The sequence below is a fragment of the Coregonus clupeaformis genome, unplaced genomic scaffold (assembly GCF_020615455.1).
Source record: "Coregonus clupeaformis isolate EN_2021a unplaced genomic scaffold, ASM2061545v1 scaf0002, whole genome shotgun sequence".
In the NCBI taxonomy this organism is placed as follows: Eukaryota; Metazoa; Chordata; class Actinopteri; order Salmoniformes; family Salmonidae; genus Coregonus; species Coregonus clupeaformis.
In genome coordinates this window covers 910,184-935,543 of record NW_025533457.1, presented here as the reverse complement: position 1 = coordinate 935,543, position 25,360 = coordinate 910,184, and the positions used below count along the sequence as shown (strand labels likewise).

Sequence of the window (25,360 nt, the reverse complement as noted above, 5' to 3'; positions counted from 1 at the left end):
GAGATAGAGACATGGACAGACAGACAGACAGAGACCGGGACAGACAGACAGACAGACAGACAGACAGACAGACAGACAGACAGACAGACAGGGACACACAGACAGACAGAGACAAAGATAAGGACCGAGACAGAAACAGAAACAGAGACAGACAGACAGACAGACAGACAGACAGACAGAGCGACAGGGACAGACAGAGAGACAGAAACAGAGACAGACAGACAGACAGACAGAGCGACAGGGACAGACAGACAGACAGAGATAGAGACATGGACAGACAGACAGACAGAGACCGGGACAAACAGACAGACAGACAGACAGACAGACAGACAGACAGACAGACAGACAGACAGACAGACAGACAGGGAAACATCCCTACAGTTTCCATCTTCGGCTGGACAATTGAGTTCTATTCTATTTTAGTTTCATACTGTATTCTAGGTTCAAACTGTATTCTAGGTTCATACTGTATTCTAGGGTCATACTGTATTCTAGGGTCATACTGTATTCTAGTTTCATACTGTATTCTAGGTTCATACTGTATTCTAGGGTCATACTCTATTCTAGGTTCATACTGTATTCTAGGGTCATACTGTATTCTAGGGTCATACTCTATTCTAGTTTCATACTGTATTCTAGTTTCATACTGTATTCTAGTTTCATACTCTATTCTAGGTTCATACTGTATTCTAGCGTCATACTGTATTCTAGGGTCATACTGTATTCTAGTTTCATACTGTATTCTAGGTTCATACTGTATTCTAGTTTCATACTGTATTCTAGGTTCATACTGTATTCTAGTTTCATACTGTATTCTAGTTTCATACTGTATTCTAGGTTCATACTGTATTCTAGGGTCATACTGTATTCTAGTTTCATACTGTATTCTAGGCTCATACTGTATTCTAGTTGCATACTCTATTCTAGGTTCATACTGTATTCTAGGGTCATACTGTATTCTAGTTTCATACTGTATTCTAGTTTCATACTCTATTCTAGGTTCATACTGTATTCTAGCGTCATACTGTATTCTAGGGTCATACTGTATTCTAGTTTCATACTGTATTCTAGGTTCATACTGTATTCTAGTTTCATACTGTATTCTAGGGTCATACTGTATTCTAGGGTCATACTGTATTCTAGTTTCATACTGTATTCTAGGTTCATACTGTATTCTAGTTTCATACTGTATTCTAGGGTCATACTGTATTCTAGGGTCATACTGTATTCTAGTTTCATACTGTATTCTAGTTTCATACTCTATTCTAGGTTCATACTGTATTCTAGGGTCATACTGTATTCTAGGTTCATACTGTATTCTAGGGTCATACTCTACTCTAGGTTCATACTGTATTCTAGGGTCATACTGTATTCTAGTTTCATACTGTATTCTAGTTACATACTCTATTCTAGGTTCATACTGTATTCTAGGGTCATACTGTATTCTAGTTTCATACTGTATTCTAGGGTCATACTCTATTCTAGGGTCATACTGTATTCTAGGGTCATACTGTATTCTAGGGTCATACTGTATTCTAGGGTCATACTGTATTCTAGTTTCATACTGTATTCTAGGGTCATACTCTATTCTAGGTTCATACTGTATTCTAGGGTCATACTGTATTCTAGTTTCATACTGTATTCTAGGGTCATACTGTATTCTAGGGTCATACTGTATTCTAGTTTCATACTGTATTCTAGTTTCATACTCTATTCTAGGTTCATACTCTATTCTAGGTTCATACTGTATTCTAGGTTCATACTGTATGGGTCCTCCCTAATCAGTCAGCTGTTTGCACTGATTGTAAATCACTCTGGATAACAGCGTCTGCTAAATGAACTGCAGGAGAATCTAAATGTAAAAAACTACTGAAGCGCCACTCCAATTAGATGGGCTGTCCACATGTAGATAAACAGTTGTTTTCCTGATAGCTGCATTACATGAATCCTTCATTTCACAGGTTAAAAGAGCCAAGTCAATGAAGAGGAGAAACTCCTCTCGCCTCCTCCTGCCATTACCGGCTTGCTGCAAGGTGCGAACTGAACGCATCAGCGACGAAGCCGAGCGCAAAGATGATGATTACTCTGCTCTACTAAGCCCTGATTCCCTCTGCAAGCTCCAATTACACACTGCAATCTTTTAGCAAGTGAGTGATTAACCAGAGGACTGCCGTGCCGTCGTTAGACCGTTAGTGGAGTCGTATACGAGGTGTCTTTCCTCCGCCGGCCGTTCCTCATTGTCAACGTGATCCATGAGCTGATCGGATCGTCTCTGCTGACAAAAGACTGTCCTCTTCCCCTCTTCCCCTCTTCTCCTCCTCTCCTCTTCTATTCTTCATATCCCTTTCAGGGAATCGGAGAGACGAATACATCACGCCGGGTATTGAAAGCACATAAATCTGGTTTTAAGAGGCCTGTCTTGGTCGGGTCAGATTCTAACAGACAAAGGCTTTCTGGGGCCAGGTCTTTTTATTTATTGCCCGGCGCGCCTCGTTGGGTTGGCCATTGTGGATCCGGATAAATAATAGTTTTATAGATCAAGGCACGGCTGTGCATTGTCACCAGTGAGAATGGGATGGAGTACAGTATGCATGCAAGAGGGTTTCTTTATGTTCATCTTTTCACTACTGCCATACGTCTACTAGGAAACCACCCAATAACAGCACTTACTGTAGTAACCCCAAGCTGAATATCTGACTACAGTCAATCAAGCATCTCAATCTTAATTATGAGAGAATATCGAAGTACGTCCGTTCACCTTTGAGAAGTCTCTTTAATTATTTAGAATCACCCCCATTCCTCCTGAGACCGCTTCCGCCAGACAGCCAGGCCACCACAATACAGCGGTGATATATAGACAGTTTAGTGTGAAGTTGGAAGCGGCGATAAATGGGCTTTGGGTGGTGCTACTTTAGATATAATGGCAGCATTGTCCTGGCTGAGAGACAGGATAAATCTTTAGTTTTAATGTTGTCTCTCTCCTCGGTCGGTTTTGCTGCCAGCCCAAGCCATCCCATAATTACCAGCCTTAATTTATGTGTTTTTACCTCCTCAGACGATACTTCACCTCCCCTCCTCTCCTCCCCCTCTCTTCCCCCTCTCCTCCCCTCCTGTCCTCCCCCCCTTCCTCCCCCTCTCCTCTCCCCCTCTCCTCCCCCTCTCCTCCCCCTCTCCTCCCCCTCCTGTCCTCCCCCTCTCCCCCCCTCTCCTCTCCTCCAGTGTATGGCCCTGCGCTGCATGCTGCAGCACTATATTTCTGCACGTATTGATTGCCATTATATGGGCACAATGGAACTCTATCAGCAAAATACAGGTTGATTATCTCAGGGTCAGGCTGCTCACAAAGGGACGACCCTTCCCTCTTTACGGCCGACCCTTTAAACTGCACAGTACAAATTATTATCTGCCTCCTTCTACCCTGCTAATTAAGACCTGAGTGGAATAAAGGTTAGGGTCAGGGTTAGGTTAGCAGAGTTAAGACCAGAGTGGAATAAAGGTTAGGGTCAGGGTTAGGTTAGCAGAGTTAAGACCAGAGTGGAATAAAGGTTAGGGTCAGGGTTAGGTTAGCAGAGTTAAGACCAGAGTGGAATAAAGGTTAGGGTCAGGGTTAGGTTAGCAGAGTTAAGACCAGAGTGGAATAAAGGTTAGGGTCAGGGTTAGGTTAACAGAGTTAAGACCAGAGTGGAATAAAGGTTAGGGTCAGGGTTAGGTTAGCAGAGTTAAGACCAGAGTGGAATAAAGGTTAGGGTCAGGGTTAGGTTAGCAGAGTTAAGACCAGAGTGGAATAAAGGTTAGGGTCAGGGGTTAGGTTAGCAGAGTTAAGACCAGAGTGGAATAAAGGTTAGGGTCAGGGTTAGGTTAGCAGAGTTAAGACCAGAGTGGAATAAAGGTTAGGGTCAGGGTTAGGTTAGCAGAGTTAAGACCAGAGTGGAATAAAGGTTAGGGTCAGGGTTAGGTTAGCAGAGTTAAGACCAGAGTGGAATAAAGGTTAGGGTCAGGGTTAGGTTAGCAGAGTTAAGACCAGAGTGGAATAAAGGTTAGGGTCAGGGTTAGGTTAGCAGAGTTAAGACCAGAGTGGAATAAAGGTTAGGGTCAGGGTTAGGTTAGCAGAGTTAAGACCAGAGTGGAATAAAGGTTAGGGTCAGGGTTAGGTTAGCAGAGTTAAGACCAGAGTGGAATAAAGGTTAGGGTCAGGGTTAGGTTAGCAGAGTGAAGACCAGAGTGGAATAAAGGTTAGGGTCAGGGTTAGGTTAGCAGAGTTAAGACCAGAGTGGAATAAAGGTTAGGGTCAGGGTTAGGTTAGCAGAGTTAAGACCAGAGTGGAATAAAGGTTAGGGTCAGGGTTAGGTTAGCAGAGTTAAGACCAGAGTGGAATAAAGGTTAGGGTCAGGGTTAGGTTAGCAGAGTTAAGACCAGAGTGGAATAAAGGTTAGGGTCAGGGTTAGGTTAGCAGAGTGAAGACCAGAGTGGAATAAAGGTTAGGGTCAAGGTTAGGTTAGCAGAGTGAAGGCCAGAGTGGAATAAAGGTTAGGGTCAGGGTTAGGTTAGCAGAGTTTATACCAGAGTGGAATAAAGGTTAGGGTAAGGGTTAGGTTAGCAGAGTTAAGACCAGAGTGGAATAAAGGTTAGGGTCAGGGTTAGGTTAGCAGAGTTAAGACCAGAGTGGAATAAAGGTTAGGGTCAGGGTTAGGTTAGCAGAGTTAAGTTAGGGTTGAACAGTGATTGCTTCTTTAAAAATAAGTTTAAAGTTTAAAGTAATGTTAATTTCATAGCTAAAGGTGTATTTACATTTTTAACTGACATTTCCACCGACATTTCTCGCATAATTCATTTAACCAAGACAAAAAGATCCCACCTTATCTAGCGTATTTTGTTTTGTCGACATTTGGAAAGTTTATAGAAAAAATGTCTATTTCCGTCAGGCCTGTCCTGTTTAATCCGACGTACTTTACTCACATTTAAGGTTGGATGGAGACCTGGTTAGTGATTATGTGAAAAATATCGGTGGAAATGCTGTTATGCGCAAATATGAATATAATAACCATCATGTCGAAGTAAACTTGGAGTCACGACTCAGGAAACCATGCAGTTTCTTAGGCTACAGATGAAATAAGTAATGATGAACTTCACAGGTGAAAGTGCAAAGTGATGAGCTTGATGCTCCTTTCCAATAAATATCCAGGGTCTTATTCCGGTGACATGATGATCGATGCTTGGCTGCCGTTTGACAAATTAAAATAATGTTGCTCTTTTGTCCATAATAATCTCATCATGTAGACTGTATTTTATTTTTTATTTCTATACGCGCTCTAGGGTGCTGTATTCCGTAGATTTTTTCATTAATTAGGCTATTTTCTCTTGAACCATATGGTCTATCTACTAGAAACTAATGGACAATATGGACACAGATATACAAAATGAATACTATATATGAATAAATTGTTTTAAAGTTATTGATTGCCATAGAATTTCTGTTAATTACCTAATTACCTAATCTGTAGCTCAGCTGGTAGAGCGCGGCGCTTGTAACGCCAAGGTAGTGGGTTCGATCCCTGGGACCACCCATACACAAAAAAAAAAAGAAATGTATGCACGCATGACTGTAAGTCGCTTTGGATAAAAGCATCTGCTAAATGGCTTATTATTATTAAATTACTGAACATTCCGGTAACTTTGATAAACTGCAACCCTAGGTACAACAGGTTAACTAAGCTCATGAGGCATTTATAAATTATAATCTTCAAGAATCAGTGGGTGTATATCAATAATTTAAATGTTTAAAAAAAATGTATTTAGTAAACACAGATTGCCCCTTTAATAAAACGCTGTATATAAAAAGTCAAGGGGGTGTTTTTCAAAAAGTAATATGTTTTTGTTAACCAAGCTGTCAGCCACTGGACTGGCTCCAGATAAATTGGCCTTATAAGCCGCAGCTAGCGAGGAAAACCCTTCTCTATCGATGGAGTGAAGTTAATAGCATTGATTGTGGATATTGTGTTTTGTCTCTGCAGGGACCCCAGTGAATCGTATTCCCATCATGGCCAAGCAGGTGTTGGATCTGTACACCCTCTACAAGCTGGTCACAGACAAAGGCGGCTTAGTGGAGGTCATCAATAAGAAGATATGGCGTGAGATCACCAAAGGCCTCAACCTCCCTACCTCCATCACCAGTGCAGCTTTCACCCTTCGAACACAGTGAGTAACACTGCTGGCGGTAACTTGAAATAACCTGATAACCTTAGAAGACTGATAACCTGTAGGGGCCATCGCAGATCACTCGACTTATTCCCCTTTTGGCTCCTACAGCGGTGGAGCAGGGGTCTCAGAGAGATAAGGGTCTCTACAGCAGTGGAGCAGGGGTCTCAGAGAGATAAGGGTCTCTATAGTAGTAGTGGAGCAGGGGTCTCAGAGAGATAAGGGTCTCTACAGCAGTGGAGCAGGGGTCTCAGAGAGATAAGGGTCTCTACAGCAGGGGAGCAGGGGTCTCAGAGAGATAAGGGTCTCTACAGCAGTGGAGCAGGGATCTCAGAGAGATAAGGGTCTCTACAGCAGTGGAGCAGGGGTCTCAGAGAGATAAGGGTCTCTACAGCAGTGGAGCAGGGGTCTCAGAGAGATAAGGGTCTCTACAGTAGTAGTGGAGCAGGGGTCTCAGAGAGATAAGGGTCTCTACAGCAGTGGAGCAGGGGTCTCAGAGAGATAAGGGTCTCTACAGCAGGGGAGCAGGGGTCTCAGAGAGATAAGGGTCTCTACAGCAGTGGAGCAGGGGTCTCAGAGAGATAAGGGTCTCTACAGCAGCAGTGGAGCAGGGGTCTCAGAGAGATAAGGGTCTCTATAGTAGTGGAGCAGGGGTCTCAGAGAGATAAGGGTCTCTACAGCAGTATTGGAGCAGGGGTCTCAGAGAGATAAGGGTCTCTACAGCAGTGGAGCAGGGGTCTCAGAGAGATAAGGGTCTCTACAGCAGTGGAGCAGGGGTCTCAGAGAGATAAGGGTCTCTACAGCAGTGGAGCAGGGGTCTCAGAGAGATAAGGGTCTCTACAGCAGTGGAGCAGGGGTCTCAGAGAGATAAGGGTCTCTACAGCAGTGGAGCAGGGGTCTCAGAGAGATAAGGGTCTCTACAGTAGTGGAGCAGGGGTCTCAGAGAGATAAGGGTCTCTACAGCAGTGGAGCAGGGGTCTCAGAGAGATAAGGGTCTCTACAGCAGTGGAGCAGGGGTCTCAGAGAGATAAGGGTCTCTACAGTAGTGGAGCAGGGGTCTCAGAGAGATAAGGGTCTCTACAGCAGTGGAGCAGGAGTCTCAGAGAGATAAGGGTCTCTACACCAGTAGTGGAGCAGGGGTCTCAGAGAGATAAGGGTCTCTACAGCAGTGGAGCAGGGGTCTCAGAGAGATAAGGGTCTCTACAGTAGTGGAGCAGGGGTCTCAGAGAGATACGGGTCTCTACAGCAGTGGAGCAGGGGTCTCAGAGAGATAAGGGTCTCTACAGCAGTTGAGCAGGGGTCTCAGAGAGATAAGGGTCTCTACAGCAGTGGAGCAGGGGTCTCAGAGAGATAAGGGTCTCTACAGCAGTGGAGCAGGGGTCTCAGAGAGATAAGGGTCTCTACAGCAGTGGAGCAGGTGTCTCAGAGAGATAAGGGTCTCTACAGCAGTAGTGGAGCAGGGGTCTCAGAGAGATAAGGGTCTCTACAGCAGTGGAGCAGGGGTCTCAGAGAGATAAGGGTCTCTACAGCAGTGGAGCAGGGGTATCAGAGAGATAAGGGTCTCTACAGCAGTAGTGGAGCAAGGGTCTCAGAGAGATAAGGGTCTCTACACCAGTAGTGGAGCAGGGGTCTCAGAGAGATAAGGGTCTCTACAGCAGTGGAGCAGGGGTCTCAGAGAGATAAGGGTCTCTACAGCAGCAGTGGAGCAGGGGTCTCAGAGAGATAAGGGTCTCTACAGCAGTGGAGCAGGGGTCTCAGAGAGATAAGGGTCTCTACAGCAGTGGAGCAGGGGTCTCAGAGAGATAAGGGTCTCTACAGTAGTAGTGGAGCAGGGGTCTCAGAGAGATAAGGGTCTCTACAGCAGTGGAGCAGGGGTCTCAGAGAGATAAGGGTCTCTACAGCAGTGGAGCAGGGGTCTCAGAGAGATAAGGGTCTCTACAGCAGTGGAGCAGGGGTCTCAGAGAGATAAGGGTCTCTACAGTAGTAGTGGAGCAGGGGTCTCAGAGAGATAAGGGTCTCTACAGCAGTGGAGCAGGGGTCTCAGAGAGATAAGGGTCTCTACAGTAGTAGTGGAGCAGGGGTCTCAGAGAGATAAGGGTCTCTACAGCAGTGGAGCAGGGGTCTCAGAGAGATAAGGGTCTCTACAGCAGTGGAGCAGGGGTCTCAGAGAGATAAGGGTCTCTACAGCAGTGGAGCAGGGGTCTCAGAGAGATAAGGGTCTCTACAGTAGTAGTGGAGCAGGGGTCTCAGAGAGATAAGGGTCTCTACAGCAGTGGAGCAGGGGTCTCAGAGAGATAAGGGTCTCTACAACAGTGGAGCAGGGGTCTCAGAGAGATAAGGGTCTCTACAGCAGTGGAGCAGGGGTCTCAGAGAGATAAGGGTCTCTACAGCAGTTGAGCAGGGGTCTCAGAGAGATAAGGGTCTCTACAGCAGTGGAGCAGGGGTCTCAGAGAGATAAGGGTCTCTACAGCAGTGGAGCAGGGGTCTCAGAGAGATAAGGGTCTCTACAGCAGTGGAGCAGGTGTCTCAGAGAGATAAGGGTCTCTACAGCAGTAGTGGAGCAGGTGTCTCAGAGAGATAAGGGTCTCTACAGCAGTGGAGCAGGGGTCTCAGAGAGATAAGGGTCTCTACAGCAGTGGAGCAGGGGTATCAGAGAGATAAGGGTCTCTACAGCAGTAGTGGAGCAGGGGTCTCAGAGAGATAAGGGTCTCTACACCAGTAGTGGAGCAGGGGTCTCAGAGAGATAAGGGTCTCTACAGCAGTGGAGCAGGGGTCTCAGAGAGATAAGGGTCTCTACAGCAGCAGTGGAGCAGGGGTCTCAGAGAGATAAGGGTCTCTACAGCAGTGGAGCAGGGGTCTCAGAGAGATAAGGGTCTCTACAGCAGTGGAGCAGGGGTCTCAGAGAGATAAGGGTCTCTACAGTAGTAGTGGAGCAGGGGTCTCAGAGAGATAAGGGTCTCTACAGCAGTGGAGCAGGGGTCTCAGAGAGATAAGGGTCTCTACAGCAGTGGAGCAGGGGTCTCAGAGAGATAAGGGTCTCTACAGCAGTGGAGCAGGGGTCTCAGAGAGATAAGGGTCTCTACAGTAGTAGTGGAGCAGGGGTCTCAGAGAGATAAGGGTCTCTACAGCAGTGGAGCAGGGGTCTCAGAGAGATAAGGGTCTCTACAACAGTGGAGCAGGGTCTCAGAGAGATAAGGGTCTCTACAGCAGTGGAGCAGGGGTCTCAGAGAGATAAGGGTCTCTACAGTAGTAGTGGAGCAGGGGTCTCAGAGAGATAAGGGTCTCTACAGCAGTGGAGCAGGGGTCTCAGAGAGATAAGGGTCTCTACAGCAGTGGAGCAGAAAAAAACTAAAACAGAGCTCCTCCTGTGGTGGAACCACAAGTGTTATATGAGATATATGATTAGATACAGTATATGATTACATATAGGATTAGATATGTGTCTGTTAATATAATATAATAATATGCCATTTAGCAGACGCTTTTATCCAAAGCGACTTACAGTCACGTGCGCATACATTTTTTACGTATGGGGTGGTCCCGGGGATCGAACCCCACCACCCTGGCGTTACAAGCGCCGTGCTCTACCAGCTGAGCTACAGAGGACCACTACAGTTGATTCAGAACCATCATTTGATGTAAGGTTAGGACTTTATATTCTATATTTTAGTCAATCAATCAATCAATCAATCAATTTTATTTTATATAGCCCTTCGTACATCAGCTAATATCTCGAAGTGCTGTACAGAAACCCAGCCTAAAACCCCAAACAGCTAGTAATGCAGGTGTAGAAGCACGGTGGCTAGGAAAAACTCCCTAGAAAGGCCAAAACCTAGGAAGAAACCTAGAGAGGAACCAGGCTATGAGGGGTGGCCAGTCCTCTTCTGGCTGTGCCGGGTGGAGATTATAACAGAACCATGCCAAGATGTTCAAAAATGTTCATAAGTGACAAGCATGGTCAAATAATAATCAGGAATAAATCTCAGTTGGCTTTTCATAGCCGATCATTAAGAGTTGAAAACAGCAGGTCTGGGACAGGTAGGGGTTCCATAACCGCAGGCAGAACAGTTGAAACTGGAATAGCAGCAAGGCCAGGCGGACTGGGGACAGCAAGGAGTCACCACGGCCGGTAGTCCCGACGTATGGTCCTAGGGCTCAGGTCTCTCAGTTGGCTTTTCATAGCCGATCATTAAGAGTTGAAAACAGCAGGTCTGGGACAGGTAGGGGTTCCATAACCGCAGGCAGAACAGTTGAAACTGGAATAGCAGCAAGGCCAGGCGGACTGGGGACAGCAAGGAGTCACCACGGCCGGTAGTCCCGACGTATGGTCCTAGGGCTCAGGTCTCTCAGTTGGCTTTTCATAGCCGATCATTAAGAGTTGAAAACAGCAGGTCTGGGACAGGTAGGGGTTTCGTAACCGCAGGCAGAACAGTTGAAACTGGAATAGCAGCAAGGCCAGGCGGACTGGGGACAGCAAGGTGTCAGCATGCCCGGTAGTCCTGACGTATGGTCCTAGGGCTCAGGTTCTCAGAGAGAAAGAGAGAACGAGAGAATTAGAGAGAGCATACTTAAATTCACACAGGACACTGGATAAGACAGGAGAAGTACTCCAGGTATAACCAACTAACCCCAGCCCCCCGACACATAAACTACTGCAGCATAAATACTGGAGGCTGAGACAGGAGCGGTCCGGAGACACTGTGGCCCCATCCGAAGAAACCCCGGACAGGGCCAAACAGGAAGGATATAACCCCACCCACTCTGCCAAAGCACAGCCCCCGCACCACTAGAGGGATATCCTCAACCACCAACTTACAATCCTGAGACAAGGCCGAGTATAGCCCACAGAGGTCTCCACCACAGCACAAACCAAGGGGGGCGCCAACCCAGACAGGAAGATCACGTCAGTAACTCAACCCACTCAAGTGACGCACCCCTCCTAGGGACGGCATGAAAGAGCACCAGCAAGCCAGTGACTCAGCCCCTGTAACAGGGTTAGAGGCAGAGAACCCCAGTGGAGAGAGGGGAACCGGCCTGGCAGAGACAGCAAGGGCTGTTCGTTGCTCCAGAGCCTTTCCGTTCACCTTCACACTCCTGGGCCAGACTACACTCAATCATATGACCTACTGAAGAGATAAGTCTTCAGTAAAGACTTAAAGGTTGAGACCGAGTCTGCGTCTCTCACATGGGTAGGCAGACTGTTCCATAAAAATGGAGATCTATAGGAGAAAGCCCTGCCTCCCGCTGTTTGCTTAGAAATTCTAGGGACAATTAGGAGGCCTGCGTCTTGTGACCGTAGCGTACGTATTGGTATGTACGGCAGGACCAACTCGGAAAGATAGGTAGGAGCAAGCCCATGTAACGCTTTATAGGTTAACAGTAAAACCTTGAAATCAGCCCTTGCCTTAACAGGAAGCCAGTGTAGGGAAGCTAGCACTGGAGTAATATGATCAAATTTCTTGGTTCTAGTCAGGATTCTAGCAGCCGTATTTAGCACTAACTGAAGTTTATTTAGTGCTTTATCCGGTAGCCGGAAAGTAGAGCATTGCAGTAGTCTAACCTAGAAGTAACAAATGCATGGATTAATTTTTCTGCATCATTTTTGGACAGAAAATTTCTGATTTTTGCAATGTTACGTAGATGGAAAAAAGCTGTCCTTGAAACAGTCTTGATATGTTCGTCAAAAGAGAGATCAGGGTCAAGAGTAACGCCGAGGTCCTTCACAGTTTTATTTGAGACGACTTTACAACCATCAAGATGAATTGTCAGATTTAACAGAAGATCTCTTAGTCGTCTAACGCCGAGCCTGTTGTTCGTCTTATAAACTGTTACTGTTATTATCTCTAAGCAGACACTTGACAGGCACAATAACACTCATTATTCTGCTACGATGGTGACTACATTACTACCATCACGGCCATCCTAACCTGGATAATGCATGATAATGATAGAGTTGGAGTAGGAGGGGGAGTCGACTGTACAGTCCTGACCACAATGGAGTGCAGAACAGCATAGAGCCTGTTGCTATGCAGTGCATTGGGAAAGTATTCAGACCCCTTGACATTTTGTTACGTTACAGCCTTATTCTAAATTGGATTACATTCTATTTTCCCCTCATCAATCTACACACAATGCCCCATAATGACTAAGCGAAAACAAGTTTTTAGAAACTTTTGCACATTTATTTAAAATTAAAATTAAAAAAACATAAATACCTTATTTAAATAAGTATTCAGACCCTTTGTTATGTATCTCGGAATTGAGCTCAGGTGCATCCTGTTTCCATTGATCATCCTTGAGATGTTTCTACAACTTATCTAATTTACCTGTGGTAAATTCAATTGATTGGACATGATTTGGAAAGGCACACACCTGTCTATATAAGGTCCCACAGTTGACAGTGCTTGTCAGAGCAAAAACCAAGCCATGAGGTCGAAGGAATTGTCCGTAGAGCTCCGAGACAGGATTGTGTCGAGGCACAGATCTGGGGAAGGTTATCAAAACATTTCTGCAGCATTGAAGATCCCGAAGAACACAGTGGCCTCCATCATTCTTAAATGGAAGAAGTTTGGAATCACCAAGACTCAGGGGAGAAGGGCCTTGGTCAGGGAGGTGACCAAGAACCCGATGGTAACTCTGACAGAGCTCCAGAGGTCCTCTGTGAAGATGAGAGAACCTTCCAGAAGGACAACCATCTCTGCAGCACGCAACCAATCAGGCCTTCATGGTAGAGTGGCCAGACAGAAGCCACTCCTCAGTAAAAGGCACATGAGAGCCCGCTAGGAGTTTGCCAAAAGGCACCTAAAGGACTTTCAGACCATGAACTCTTTGAATTGAATGCCAAGCGTCACGTATGGAGGAAACATGGCACCATCCCTACGGTGAAGTATGGTGGTGGTAGCATCATGCTATGGGGATGTTATTCAGATGGCAGGGAATGGGAAAGATGAACGGAGCAAAGTACAGAGACATCCTTGATGAAAACCTGTTCCAGAGCGCTCAGGACCTGAGACTGGGGCGAAGGTTCACCTTCCAACAGGTCAACGACCCTAAGCACACAGCCAACACAACGCAGTAGTGGCTTCGGGACAAGTCTCTGAATGTCCTTGAGTGGCCCAGCCAGAGCCCGAACTTGAACCTGTTCGAACATCTCTTGAGAGACCTGGAAATAGCTGTGCAGCGAAGCTCCCCATCCAACCTGACAGAGATTGAGAGGATCTGCAGAGAAGAATGGGAGAAACTCCCCAAATACAGGTGTGCCAAGCTTGTAGCGTCATACCCAGGAAGACTCAAGGCTGTAATCACTGCCAAAGGTGCTTCAACAAATTACTGAGTAAAGGGTCTGAATACTTATGTAAATGTTATATTTCAGTGTTTAATTTTTTATAAATTTGCACAAATGCTTTGTTATTATGGGGTATTGTGTGTAGATTGATGAGGGGAAAAAACAATTTAATCAAATTGAGAATAAGGCTGTAACGTAACAAAATGTGGAAAAAGTCAAGGGGTCTGAATACTTTGCGAATGCACTGTATGTCCCTCTAACTGCCCTGAATGCCTCTGCTGATCCTACAGCTATTGTATGCAGCAATCATGTGCCCAAGAACCAGATTTATGTTGTTAGCACTGAGGCGGTGTGCCCTAGTAGGAAGTCCACTGTGTGCAGCTCACCCTGCACTAACATAAATAACATGAGCATGTCTACTTCTGCTAAGCTTCCCAGTAAAGCAATGAAAACAATCAAGCGTCCCAGAAAAGTGAAACAAGGTTTATTAAGTCAATGACTTGCTAGTAACAGATGACATTCATATTCTGACTATCTCTGAAACTCACTTAGATAATAACTTTGATGATACAGTGGTAGCAATACATGGCTATAACATCTACAGAAAATACAGAAATGCCAATGGTGGAGGTGTTGCTCTTTATATTCAGAACCACATTCCTGTAAAGCTTAGAGAGGATCTCATGTTAAATACTGTTGAAGTAATATGGCTCCAGGTTCATCTGCCTCACCTAAAGCCCATTCTGGTGGGAAGCTGCTATAGACCACCAAGTGATAACAGTCAGTATCTGGATAATATGTGTGAAATGCTTGAAAATGTATGTCATATCAACAGAGAGGTATACTTTCTGGGTGATTTAAATATTGACTGGCTTTCATCAACCTAAAGCCCATTGATGATGTAAATAATATTTGCTGGTCTGAGGAGCAGCCACTTTACACATTTATGAAATTGCTTATTCCAGTTACTAAAAAGCATGCACCCATTAAGAAAATTACAGTAAAAACTGTTAAATCCCTGTGGATTGATGAGGAATTTGTGGTCCTCTGTAGCTCAATTGGTAGAGCATGGCGCTTGTAACGCCAGGGTAGTGGGTTTGATCCCCGGGACCACCCATATGTAAAAATGTATGCGCACATGACTGTAAGTCGCTTTGGATAAAAGCGTCTGCTAAATGGCATATTATTATTATTATTTTTAAATGGTATGGTTGAGAGGGATGAGGCAAAAGTACTGCAAATTGAGAAATCATGTGACTACACTGAATAAAAAAAAAGAAGAAACTATACTATGAAACAAAGATACATTATATAAAGAATGATAGTAAAAAGCTTTGGAGCACCTTAAATGTAATTTTGGGGGAAAATGCAAACTCAGCTCCATCATTCATTGAATCAGATTCATCACAAAACACACTGATATTGCCAACTACTTTAATGATTTTTTATTGGATGGAAAATTACTGTGGATAATAGCGGACGTGTAGCTCAGTTGGTAGAGCATGGCGTTTGCAACACCAGGGTTGTGGGTTCAATTCCCACGGGGGGCCAGTATGAATTAAATAAATAATAATAATAATACATGTATGTCACTCTGGATAAGAGTATCTGCTAAATGACTAAAATGTAAATTATTGTTGTCTATTAACAATGACAAGCCACCGGGGTCTGACAACTTGGATGGAAAATTACTGAGGATAATAGCTGACGATATTGCCACTCCTATTTGCCATATCTTCAATTTAAGCCTAGTAGAAAGTGTGTGCCCTCAGGCCTGGAGGGAAACAAAAGTCATTCTGCTACCTAAGAATATTAAAGCCCCCTTTACTGGCTCAAATAGCCGACCAATCAGCCTGTTACCAACCCGTAGTAAAGTTTTTTATTTTTATGGTGTTTGACCAGATACAATGCTATTTTACAGTACAGAAATTGACACGCTTATAGGGAAGGACATTCAAGAAGCACAGCACAGCACTTACAGAAATGACTAATGATTGTCTGAGAGAAATTGATGATTAAAAGATTGTGGGGGCTGTTTTGTTAGACTTCAGTGCGGCTTTTGAAATTATCGATCATTGCTGCTGGAAAAAAGTATGTGTTATGGCTTTACACCCCTGCTATATTGTGGATAAAGAGTTACCTGTCTAACAGAACACAGAGGGTATTTTTTTATGGAAGCCTCTCAAACATAATCCAGGTAGAATCAGGAATTCCCAAGGGCAGCTGTCTAGGCCCCTTACTTTTTTCAATCTTTACTAACGACATGCTTTGAGTCAAGCCAGTGTGTCTATGTATGTGGATGACTCAACACTATACACGTCAGCTACTACAGAGACTGAAATGACTTCAACACTTAACAAAGAGCTGCATTTAGTTTCAGAATGGGTGGCAAGGAATAAGTTAGTGCTAAATATTAAAAAAACTAAAAGCAATGTATTTGGGTCAAATCATTCACTAAACCATAAACCTCAACTAAATCTTGTAATGAATAATGTGGAAATTTAGCAAGTTTAGGTGACTAAACTGTTTGGAGTAACCTGTCTGTCCATAATAAAGAGCTGCTCTACCTTCTTAACAACACTATCAACAAGGCAGGTCCTACAGGCCCTAGTTTTGTCGCACCTGGACTACTGTTCAGTCATGTGGTCAGGTGCCACAAAGAGGGACTTAGGAAAATTACAATTGGCTCAGAACAGGGCAGCACGGCTGGCCCTTGGATGTACACAGAGAGCTAACATTAATAATATGCATGTCAATCTCTCCTGGCTCAAAGTGGAGGAGAGATTGACTTCATCACTACTTGTATTTGAGAGAGGTATTGACATGTTGAATGCACCGAGCTGTCTGTTTGAACTACTGGCACACAGCTCGGACACCCATGCATACCCCACAAGGCATGCCACCAGAGGTCTCTTCACAGTCCCCAAGTCCAGAACAGACTATGGGAGGCGCACAGTACTACATAGAGCCATAACTACATGGAACTCTATTCCACATCAAGTAACTAACGCAAGCAGTAGAATCAGATTTAGAAAACAGATAAAAAATACACTTTACGGAACAGTGGGGACTGTGAAGCAACACAAACATAGGCACATGCACACACACACATGATAACAGACGCACTATACACACACGTACACATGGATTATCTGTTGTGAATGTATTGTGATGTTTTTAAAATTGTATAAACTGCCTTATTTTTGCTGGACCCCAGGAAGAGTCCGTGGCAGCAGCTAATGGGGATCCATAAAAATACAAATACAAATGTTACCGCTAAGACCAACTTTCGGTTGGTCTTAAATGTCCCCAACGGTGCATACTGAAATTGGCACTTTGGCTCACGTTTTTAAGGACACACCTCAGATATTGCCACCTCTCCCACCTCAGCGCAATCGAGCTCATATAAGACAGGTAAATTACCAATCCTGGAGCTAGGGTTTGAAAACAGAAGAGCGCTGGATTTAACCGATCGAAATTGTAAACGAGCATTCATTTGACAATTGAGCTGGCTTAACACCAGCCAAAAATAGAGCCCTGAATGTTTTATAGGTTGGCTGTTAACAGTCACCACCTGTAATAAATTACATAATGTAACCTTGTCGACACCCAGGATGACACAAGAATCATGGCAGCCTCTTGGAGTAAAACCTCTCCTTCATGAGGAATTAAAAACATTGTGAAATGTCCTGTCCCCGTTTCCTTCCTACAGGTATATGAAGTACCTCTACCCTTACGAATGTGAAAAGAGGGGTCTGAGCTCCCCCGGAGAGCTCCAGGCAGCTATCGACAGTAACCGCCGCGAGGGGCGTCGCCAGAGCTACGGGTCGGCCATCTTTAACTACTCTCCAGCAGGGACCCCCTCCATCCTCTCCTCCCCCAAGATGAGCATGCCTCACCTGGCCATGTCCACCTACAGCGGAGAACACCTGACCCGGGGACACAACATCAAGAAAGGTGAGACACATGTCATGTGACCAGGAAGAGGCTGCCGTGCTGCGGTTGTGGTAGAGGTAAAGGCATCAGAGCTGTAAAGATCCATCAACAAGATCAGATGTAGTCGCTTAAATTGGCTGTGGTTGGTCCATTCCAGGCTCACTTAATGGCGTTATATATACAAAAAAATGAAATGTTGTGGTGTTGTGTGGGATTCATTCCTGCATCAGACTGGCACCCAGGCTACAATAGGGATGGTGTTGTTTGTTGCTCACTGATTTGAAAGAGGAAAAAGACGTGTCCATGACCTGGCTGGTGAATTTAATGACACAAGAAGTGAAGACACAATGCTCAGGAAATTTGAATTCCGTGTAAAGAAATCTCCTCTCGTAATTTGGCTGCTCATGCTGCTATTTCCCACAAAGTTTGAATATCAAACCGAGCATTTCAAGGCATAGGATTTACCACTGCCTGAGAAAACACCTGTACTGCCAACCATAAGAACTTCCTGACCATATAAATACCTACAGCAACCTACAGAATGCCCACCCTTTTTTCTCAGGGATTGGGTTCAAAGCAAAAGACACATTTCCCGAGATCTGAATAAAATAAAATGGACAATAAACGATGAAGTTTTCTTCTTTAAAACGCTCTCTTGAAAAAGTGACCTGGTAAAATAACCTGGTAAAATAAAGGTAAAATAAACAAATACATTCTTCTCTCTGTTTATCCCAGAGGATGGCCTGATGGCAGGCTGTCTGTCGGGTCGTGTGGGGGGGACGCCCATGTCTATGGGAGGGCACCCCCAAGTCGTGGCAGCTCAGGCGGCGCAGGCTGCAGCGTTGGAGCAGCTGAGGGAGAAGCTGGAGAGCGGGGAGCCGCCAGAGAAGAAGAAGATGATGATGATGGAGCAACAGAGGCTCATGCAGCATGCGCTGCAGCAGAACCTCCTCGCCATGGCAACGCAGCTACCCATGAACATCAAGATCAACGACCGAACTGAGCGGATGAGAGGTAAACCAACGCTAAACGTACTCATGTTGTTACTCTGGATAACAGGCTGTGTATGGAATGACACCCTATTCTGCTACAGAGTGCACTACTTAGGGTGCTATTAACACAGACACCGTTACTAAAACATGTTTGTCACCACAGTTACCTTATTAATGTAGACTTATGCTTATCTGTTATTATGAGTACAGGATGTGTCTGAAACAATGTGTATAAAACCCTGGATGACCGACGTTGTAAAAAACGGCTTTTGGAGGCTGTAGAAATGCATTTATTAATGTCGACATTCATTTTTGTCACGTTTATTCTATTACAGACACCTTTAATGCATCTTTTAAATTATATTACGTGAGCTAAACATAAAAAATACACATATAAAAAATATGGGTGGCAGGTAGCTTAGTGGGTAAGAGCGTTGTGCCAGTAACCGAAAGGTCGCTGGTTCTAATCCCCGAGCCGACTAGGTGAAAAATCTGTCGATGTGCCCTTGAGCAAGGCACTTAACCCTAATTGCTCCTGTAAGTCGCTCTGGATAAGAGTGTCTGCTAAATGACAAAAATAAATAATAAAAACAATTTCCTTAAATAAAACATTTTTGAGAGAATGTTATTGTCCCCACTACAATTTTTTTAAACATTTTGTTCTTGAAACATTTAATTGAAATATTGTAGAATTCCATTAATTCCTATGGAGGACCGCTCCTACTCGGAGTGCCAATGTGGCCGACCGGCGGCTTCAAAATCTCTCAATGGCCAATACATAGCATCAGCAATCCAGTGTTTAGATACATAATTGGTCTGAAATGGCACCATACTTCCTATATACTTCTTTGACAAATCAACACAAAAATGATTATACATACACATATGTATCTGTTATTAATGAATACAGGTTGAAATGATTCTCTACATAATACACTACTTTTGACCCGAGCCTATAGGGAACAGGGCAGGGCTCCCAATTTCGTTCAGCTGTGAGACGATTGGTCGGGAGGCAGGAACATAGTTCTAAATAATAAATAAACACTGCAAGAACCCCAAACAGATACAGGGATGGCCAGGGATGGCCAGGGATGGCCAGGGATGGCCAGTGGCCTTCAGAACCCCAAACAGATACAGGGATGGCCAGGGCCTTCAGAACCCCAAACAGATACAGGGATGGCCAGTGGCCTTCAGAACCCCAAACAGATACAGGGATGGCCAGGGCCTTCAGAACCCCAAACAGATACAGGGATGGCCAGGGGCCTTCAGAACCCCAAACAGATACAGGGATGGCCAGGGGCCTTCAGAACCCCAAACAGATACAGGGATGGCCAGGGCCTTCAGAACCCCAAACAGATACAGGGATGGCCAGTGGCCTTCAGAACCCCAAACAGATACAGGGATGGCCTTCAGAACCCCAAACAGATACAGGGATGGCCTTCAGAACCCCAAACAGATACAGGGATGACCTTCAGAACCCCAAACAGATACAGGGATGGCCTTCAGAACCCCAAACAGATACAGGGATGGCCTTCAGAACCCCAAACAGATACAGGGATGGCCTTCAGAACCCCAAGCAGATACAGGGATGGCCAGGGCCTTCAGAACCCCAAACAGATACAGGGATGGCCTTCAGAACCCCAAACAGATACAGGGATGGCCTTCAGAACCCCAAACAGATACAGGGATGGCCAGGGCCTTCAGAACCCCAAACAGATACAGGGATGGCCTTCAGAACCCCAAACAGATACAGGGATGGCCAGGGGCCTTCAGAACCCCAAACAGATACAGGGATGGCCTTCAGAACCCCAAACAGATACAGGGATGGCCAGGGCCTTCAGAACCCCAAACAGATACAGGGATGGCCAGGGGCCTTCAGAACCCCAAACAGATACAGGGATGGCCAGTGGCCTTCAGAACCCCAAACAGATACAGGGATGGCCTTCAGAACCCCAAACAGATACAGGGATGGCCTTCAGAACCCCAAACAGATACATGGATGGCCTTCAGAACCCCAAACAGATACAGGGATGGCCTTCAGAACCCCAAACAGATACAGGGATGGCCTTCAGAACCCCAAACAGATACAGGGATGGCCTTCAGAACCCCAAACAGATACAGGGATGGCCTTCAGAACCCCAAACAGATACAGGGATGGCCTTCAGAACCCCAAACAGATACAGGGATGGCCAGGGGCCTTCAGAACCCCAAACAGATACAGGGATGGCCAGGGGCCTTCAGAACACCAAACAGATACAGGGATGGCCAGGGGCCTTCAGAACCCCAAACAGATACAGGGATGGCCAGGGGCCTTCAGAACCCCAAACAGATACAGGGATGGCCAGGGGCCTTCAGAACCCCAAACAGATACAGGGATGGCCAGGGGCCTTCAGAACCCCAAACAGATACAGGGATGGCCAGGGGCCTTCAGAACCCAAACAGATACAGGGATGGCCAGGGGCCTTCAGAACCCCAAACAGATACAGGGATGGCCAGGGGCCTTCAGAACCCCAAACAGATACAGGGATGGCCAGTGGCCTTCAGAACCCCAAACAGATACAGGGATGGCCAGGGGCCTTCAGAACCCCAAACAGATACAGGGATGGCCAGGGGCCTTCAGAACCCCAAACAGATACAGGGATGGCCAGGGGCCTTCAGAACCCCAAACAGATACAGGGATGGCCAGGGGCCTTCAGAACCCCAAACAGATACAGGGATGGCCAGTGGCCTTCAGAACCCCAAACAGATACAGGGATGGCCAGGGGCCTTCAGAACCCCAAACAGATACAGGGATGGCCAGGGGCCTTCAGAACCCCAAACAGATACAGGGATGGCCAGTGGCCTTCAGAACCCCAAACAGATACAGGGATGGCCAGTGGCCTTCAGAACCCCAAACAGATACAGGGATGGCCAGTGGCCTTCAGAACCCCAAACAGATACAGGGATGGCCAGGGGCCTTCAGAACCCCAAACAGATACAGGGATGGCCAGTGGCCTTCAGAACCCCAAACAGATACAGGGATGGCCAGGGCCTTCAGAACCCCAAACAGATACAGGGATGGCCAGGGGCCTTCAGAACCCCAAACAGATACAGGGATGGCCAGGGCCTTCAGAAAGGATTCACACCCCAAACAGATACAGGGATGGCCAGGGCCTTCAGAAAGGATTCACACCCCAAACAGATACAGGGATGGCCAGGGGCCTTCAGAACCCCAAACAGATACAGGGATGGCCAGGGGCCTTCAGAACCCCAAACAGATACAGGGATGGCCAGTGGCCTTCAGAACCCCAAACAGATACAGGGATGGCCAGGGGCCTTCAGAACCCCAAACAGATACAGGGATGGCCAGGGGCCTTCAGAACCCCAAACAGATACAGTGCCTTCAGAAAGGATTCACACCCCAAACAGATACAGGGATGGCCAGTGGCCTTCAGAACCCCAAACAGATACAGGGATGGCCAGGGGCCTTCAGAACCCCAAACAGATACAGGGATGGCCAGTGGCCTTCAGAACCCCAAACAGATACAGGGATGGCCAGGGGCCTTCAGAACCTCAAACAGATACAGGGATGGCCAGGGGCCTTCAGAACCCCAAACAGATACAGGGATGGCCAGTGGCCTTCAGAACCCCAAACAGATACAGGGATGGCCAGGGGCCTTCAGAACCCCAAACAGATACAGTGATGGCCAGTGGCCTTCAGAACCCCAAACAGATACAGGGATGGCCAGGGGCCTTCAGAAAGGATTCACAACCCCAAACAGATACAGGGATGGCCTTCAGAAAGGATTCACACCCCAAACAGATACAGGGATGGCCTTCAGAAAGGATTCACACCCCAAACAGATACAGGGATGGCCAGCGCCTTCAGAACCCCAATCAGATACAGGGATGGCCAGGGGCCTTCAGAACCCCAAACAGATACAGGGATGGCCAGGGGCCTTCAGAACCCCAAACAGATACAGTGATGGCCAGTGGCCTTCAGAACCCCAAACAGATACAGGGATGGCCAGGGCCTTCAGAAAGGATTCACACCCCAAACAGATACAGGGATGGCCAGGGGCCTTCAGAACCCCAAACAGATACAGGGATGGCCAGGGGCCTTCAGAACCCCAAACAGATACAGGGATGGCCAGTGGCCTTCAGAACCCCAAACAGATACAGGGATGGCCAGGGGCCTTCAGAACCCCAAACAGATACAGGGATGGCCAGGGGCCTTCAGAACCCCAAACAGATACAGTGCCTTCAGAAAGGATTCACACCCCAAACAGATACAGGGATGGCCAGTGGCCTTCAGAACCCCAAACAGATACAGGGATGGCCAGGGGCCTTCAGAACCCCAAACAGATACAGGGATGGCCAGTGGCCTTCAGAACCCCAAACAGATACAGGGATGGCCAGGGGCCTTCAGAACCCCAAACAGATACAGGGATGGCCAGGGGCCTTCAGAACCCCAAACAGATACAGGGATGGCCAGTGGCCTTCAGAACCCCAAACAGATACAGGGATGGCCAGGGGCCTTCAGAACCCCAAACAGATACAGTGATGGCCAGTGGCCTTCAGAACCCCAAACAGATACAGGGATGGCCAGGGGCCTTCAGAAAGGATTCACAACCCCAAACAGATACAGGGATGGCCTTCAGAAAGGATTCACACCCCAAACAGATACAGGGATGGCCTTCAGAAAGGATTCACACCCCAAACAGATACAGGGATGGCCAGCGCCTTCAGAACCCCAATCAGATACAGGGATGGCCAGGGGCCTTCAGAACCCCAAACAGATACAGGGATGGCCAGGGGCCTTCAGAACCCCAAACAGATACAGTGATGGCCAGTGGCCTTCAGAACCCCAAACAGATACAGGGATGGCCAGGGGCCTTCAGAAAGGATTCATACCCCAAACAGATACAGGGATGGCCAGTGGCCTTCAGAACCCCAAACAGATACAGGGATGGCCAGGGGCCTTCAGAAAGGATTCACACCCCAAACAGATACAGGGATGGCCAGTGGCCTTCAGAACCCCAAACAGATACAGGGATGGCCAGTGGCCTTCAGAACCCCAAACAGATACAGGGATGGCCAGTGGCCTTCAGAACCCCAAACAGATACAGGGATGGCCAGGGGCCTTCAGAACCCCAAACAGATACAGGGATGGCCAGTGGCCTTCAGAACCCCAAACAGATACAGGGATGGCCAGTGGCCTTCAGAACCCCAAACAGATACAGGGATGGCCAGGGCCTTCAGAACCCCAAACAGATACAGGGATGGCCAGGGCCTTCAGAACCCCAAACAGATACAGGGATGGCCAGGGCCTTCAGAACCCCAAACAGATACAGGGATGGCCAGGGCCTTCAGAACCCCAAACAGATACAGGGATGGCCAGGGCCTTCAGAACCCCAAACAGATACAGGGATGGCCAGTGGCCTTCAGAACCCCAAACAGATACAGTGCCTTCAGAAAGGATTCACACCCCAAACAGATACAGGGATGGCCAGTGGCCTTCAGAACCCCAAACAGATACAGTGCCTTCAGAAAGGATTCACACCCCAAACAGATACAGGGATGGCCAGTGGCCTTCAGAAAGGATTCACACCCCAAACAGATACAGTGCCTTCAGAAAGGATTCACACCCCAAACAGATACAGTGCCTTCAGAAAGGATTCACACCCCAAACAGATACAGTGCCTTCAGAAAGGATTCACACCCCAAACAGATACAGTGCCTTCAGAAAGGATTCACACCCCTCGACTTTTTCCACATTTTGTTGTGTTACAGCCTGAATTTTAAAATGGATTAAATTGAGAATGTGTGTCACTGGCCTACACACCATACCCCATAATGTCGAAGTGGAATTATGTTTTTAGAAATGTTTACAAACTTAATATAAAATGAAAAGCTGAAAGGTCTTGAGTCAATAAGTATTCAACCCCTTTGTTATGGCAACCCTAAATAGGTTTAGGAGTAAAAATGTGCTTAACAAGTCACATAATACTGTAAGTTGCATGGACTCACTCTGTCTGCAATAATAGTGTTTAACATGATTTTTGAATGACTACCTCATCTCTGTACCCCGCACATACAATTATCTGTAAGGTCCCTCAGTCGAGCTGTGAATTTCCAGCACAGATTTAACCACTAAGACCAGGGAGGTTTTCCAATGCCTCACAAAGAAGGATACCTATTGGTAGATGGGTAAAAATAAAAAAGCATACATTACATATCACTTAGAGAATGGTGAAGTTAATTATTACATTTTGGATGGTTATCAACACACCCAGTCACTATAAAGACACAGGCGTCCTTCCTAACTTAGTTGCCGGAGAGGAAGGAAACAGCTCAGGGATTTCACCATGAGGCCAATGGTGACTTTAAAATGGTTACAGAGTTTCATGGCTGTGATAGGAGAAAAGTGAGGATGGATCAACAACATTGTAGTTACTCCACAATACTTACCTAAATGACAGAGTGAAAAGAAGGAATCCTGTACATAATAAACATATTCCTTTATGCAATAAGACACTAAAGTAAAACTGCAACAAATGTGGCAAAGAAACTAACGTTATGTCCTGAGTAGAAAGTGTTATGTTTGGGGCACATCACTGAGTACCACTCTTCATATTTTCAAGCATGGTGGTGGCTGCATCATGTTATGGGTATGCTTGTCATCGGCAAGGACTAGGGAGTTTTTTAGAATAAAAAGAAACGGAATAGAGCTAAGCACAGGCAGAATCCTAGAGGAAAACCTGGTTCAGTCTGCTCTCCACCAGACACTGGGAGATTAATTCACCTTTCAGCAGGACAATATCCAAAAACACAGGGCCAAATATACACTGGAGTTGCTTACCAAAACGACATTGAATATTCCTGAGTGGCCTAGTTACAGTTTTGACTTAAACTGGCTTGAAAATCTATGGCAAGACTTGAAAATGGCTGTCTAGCACTGATCATCAACCAA

The 25,360-nt window shown here is 46.2% G+C and overlaps 1 protein-coding gene across 2 annotated transcripts in view; it reads left to right on the top strand.

Annotated features, from left to right (window-relative positions):
• The window catches only part of LOC121530750 (AT-rich interactive domain-containing protein 3A-like), a 263,616-nt gene that overhangs the window by 216,242 nt on the left and 22,014 nt on the right, over positions 1-25,360 (top strand). For both annotated transcript variants that reach the window (XM_041835965.2, XM_041835964.2), the window contains 3 exons: positions 6,012-6,195; positions 17,193-17,437; positions 18,152-18,430. In XM_041835965.2, coding sequence (XP_041691899.1) covers positions 6,012-6,195; positions 17,193-17,437; positions 18,152-18,430 — 708 coding nt within the window. The remainder of the gene's footprint in view (positions 1-6,011; positions 6,196-17,192; positions 17,438-18,151; positions 18,431-25,360) is intronic.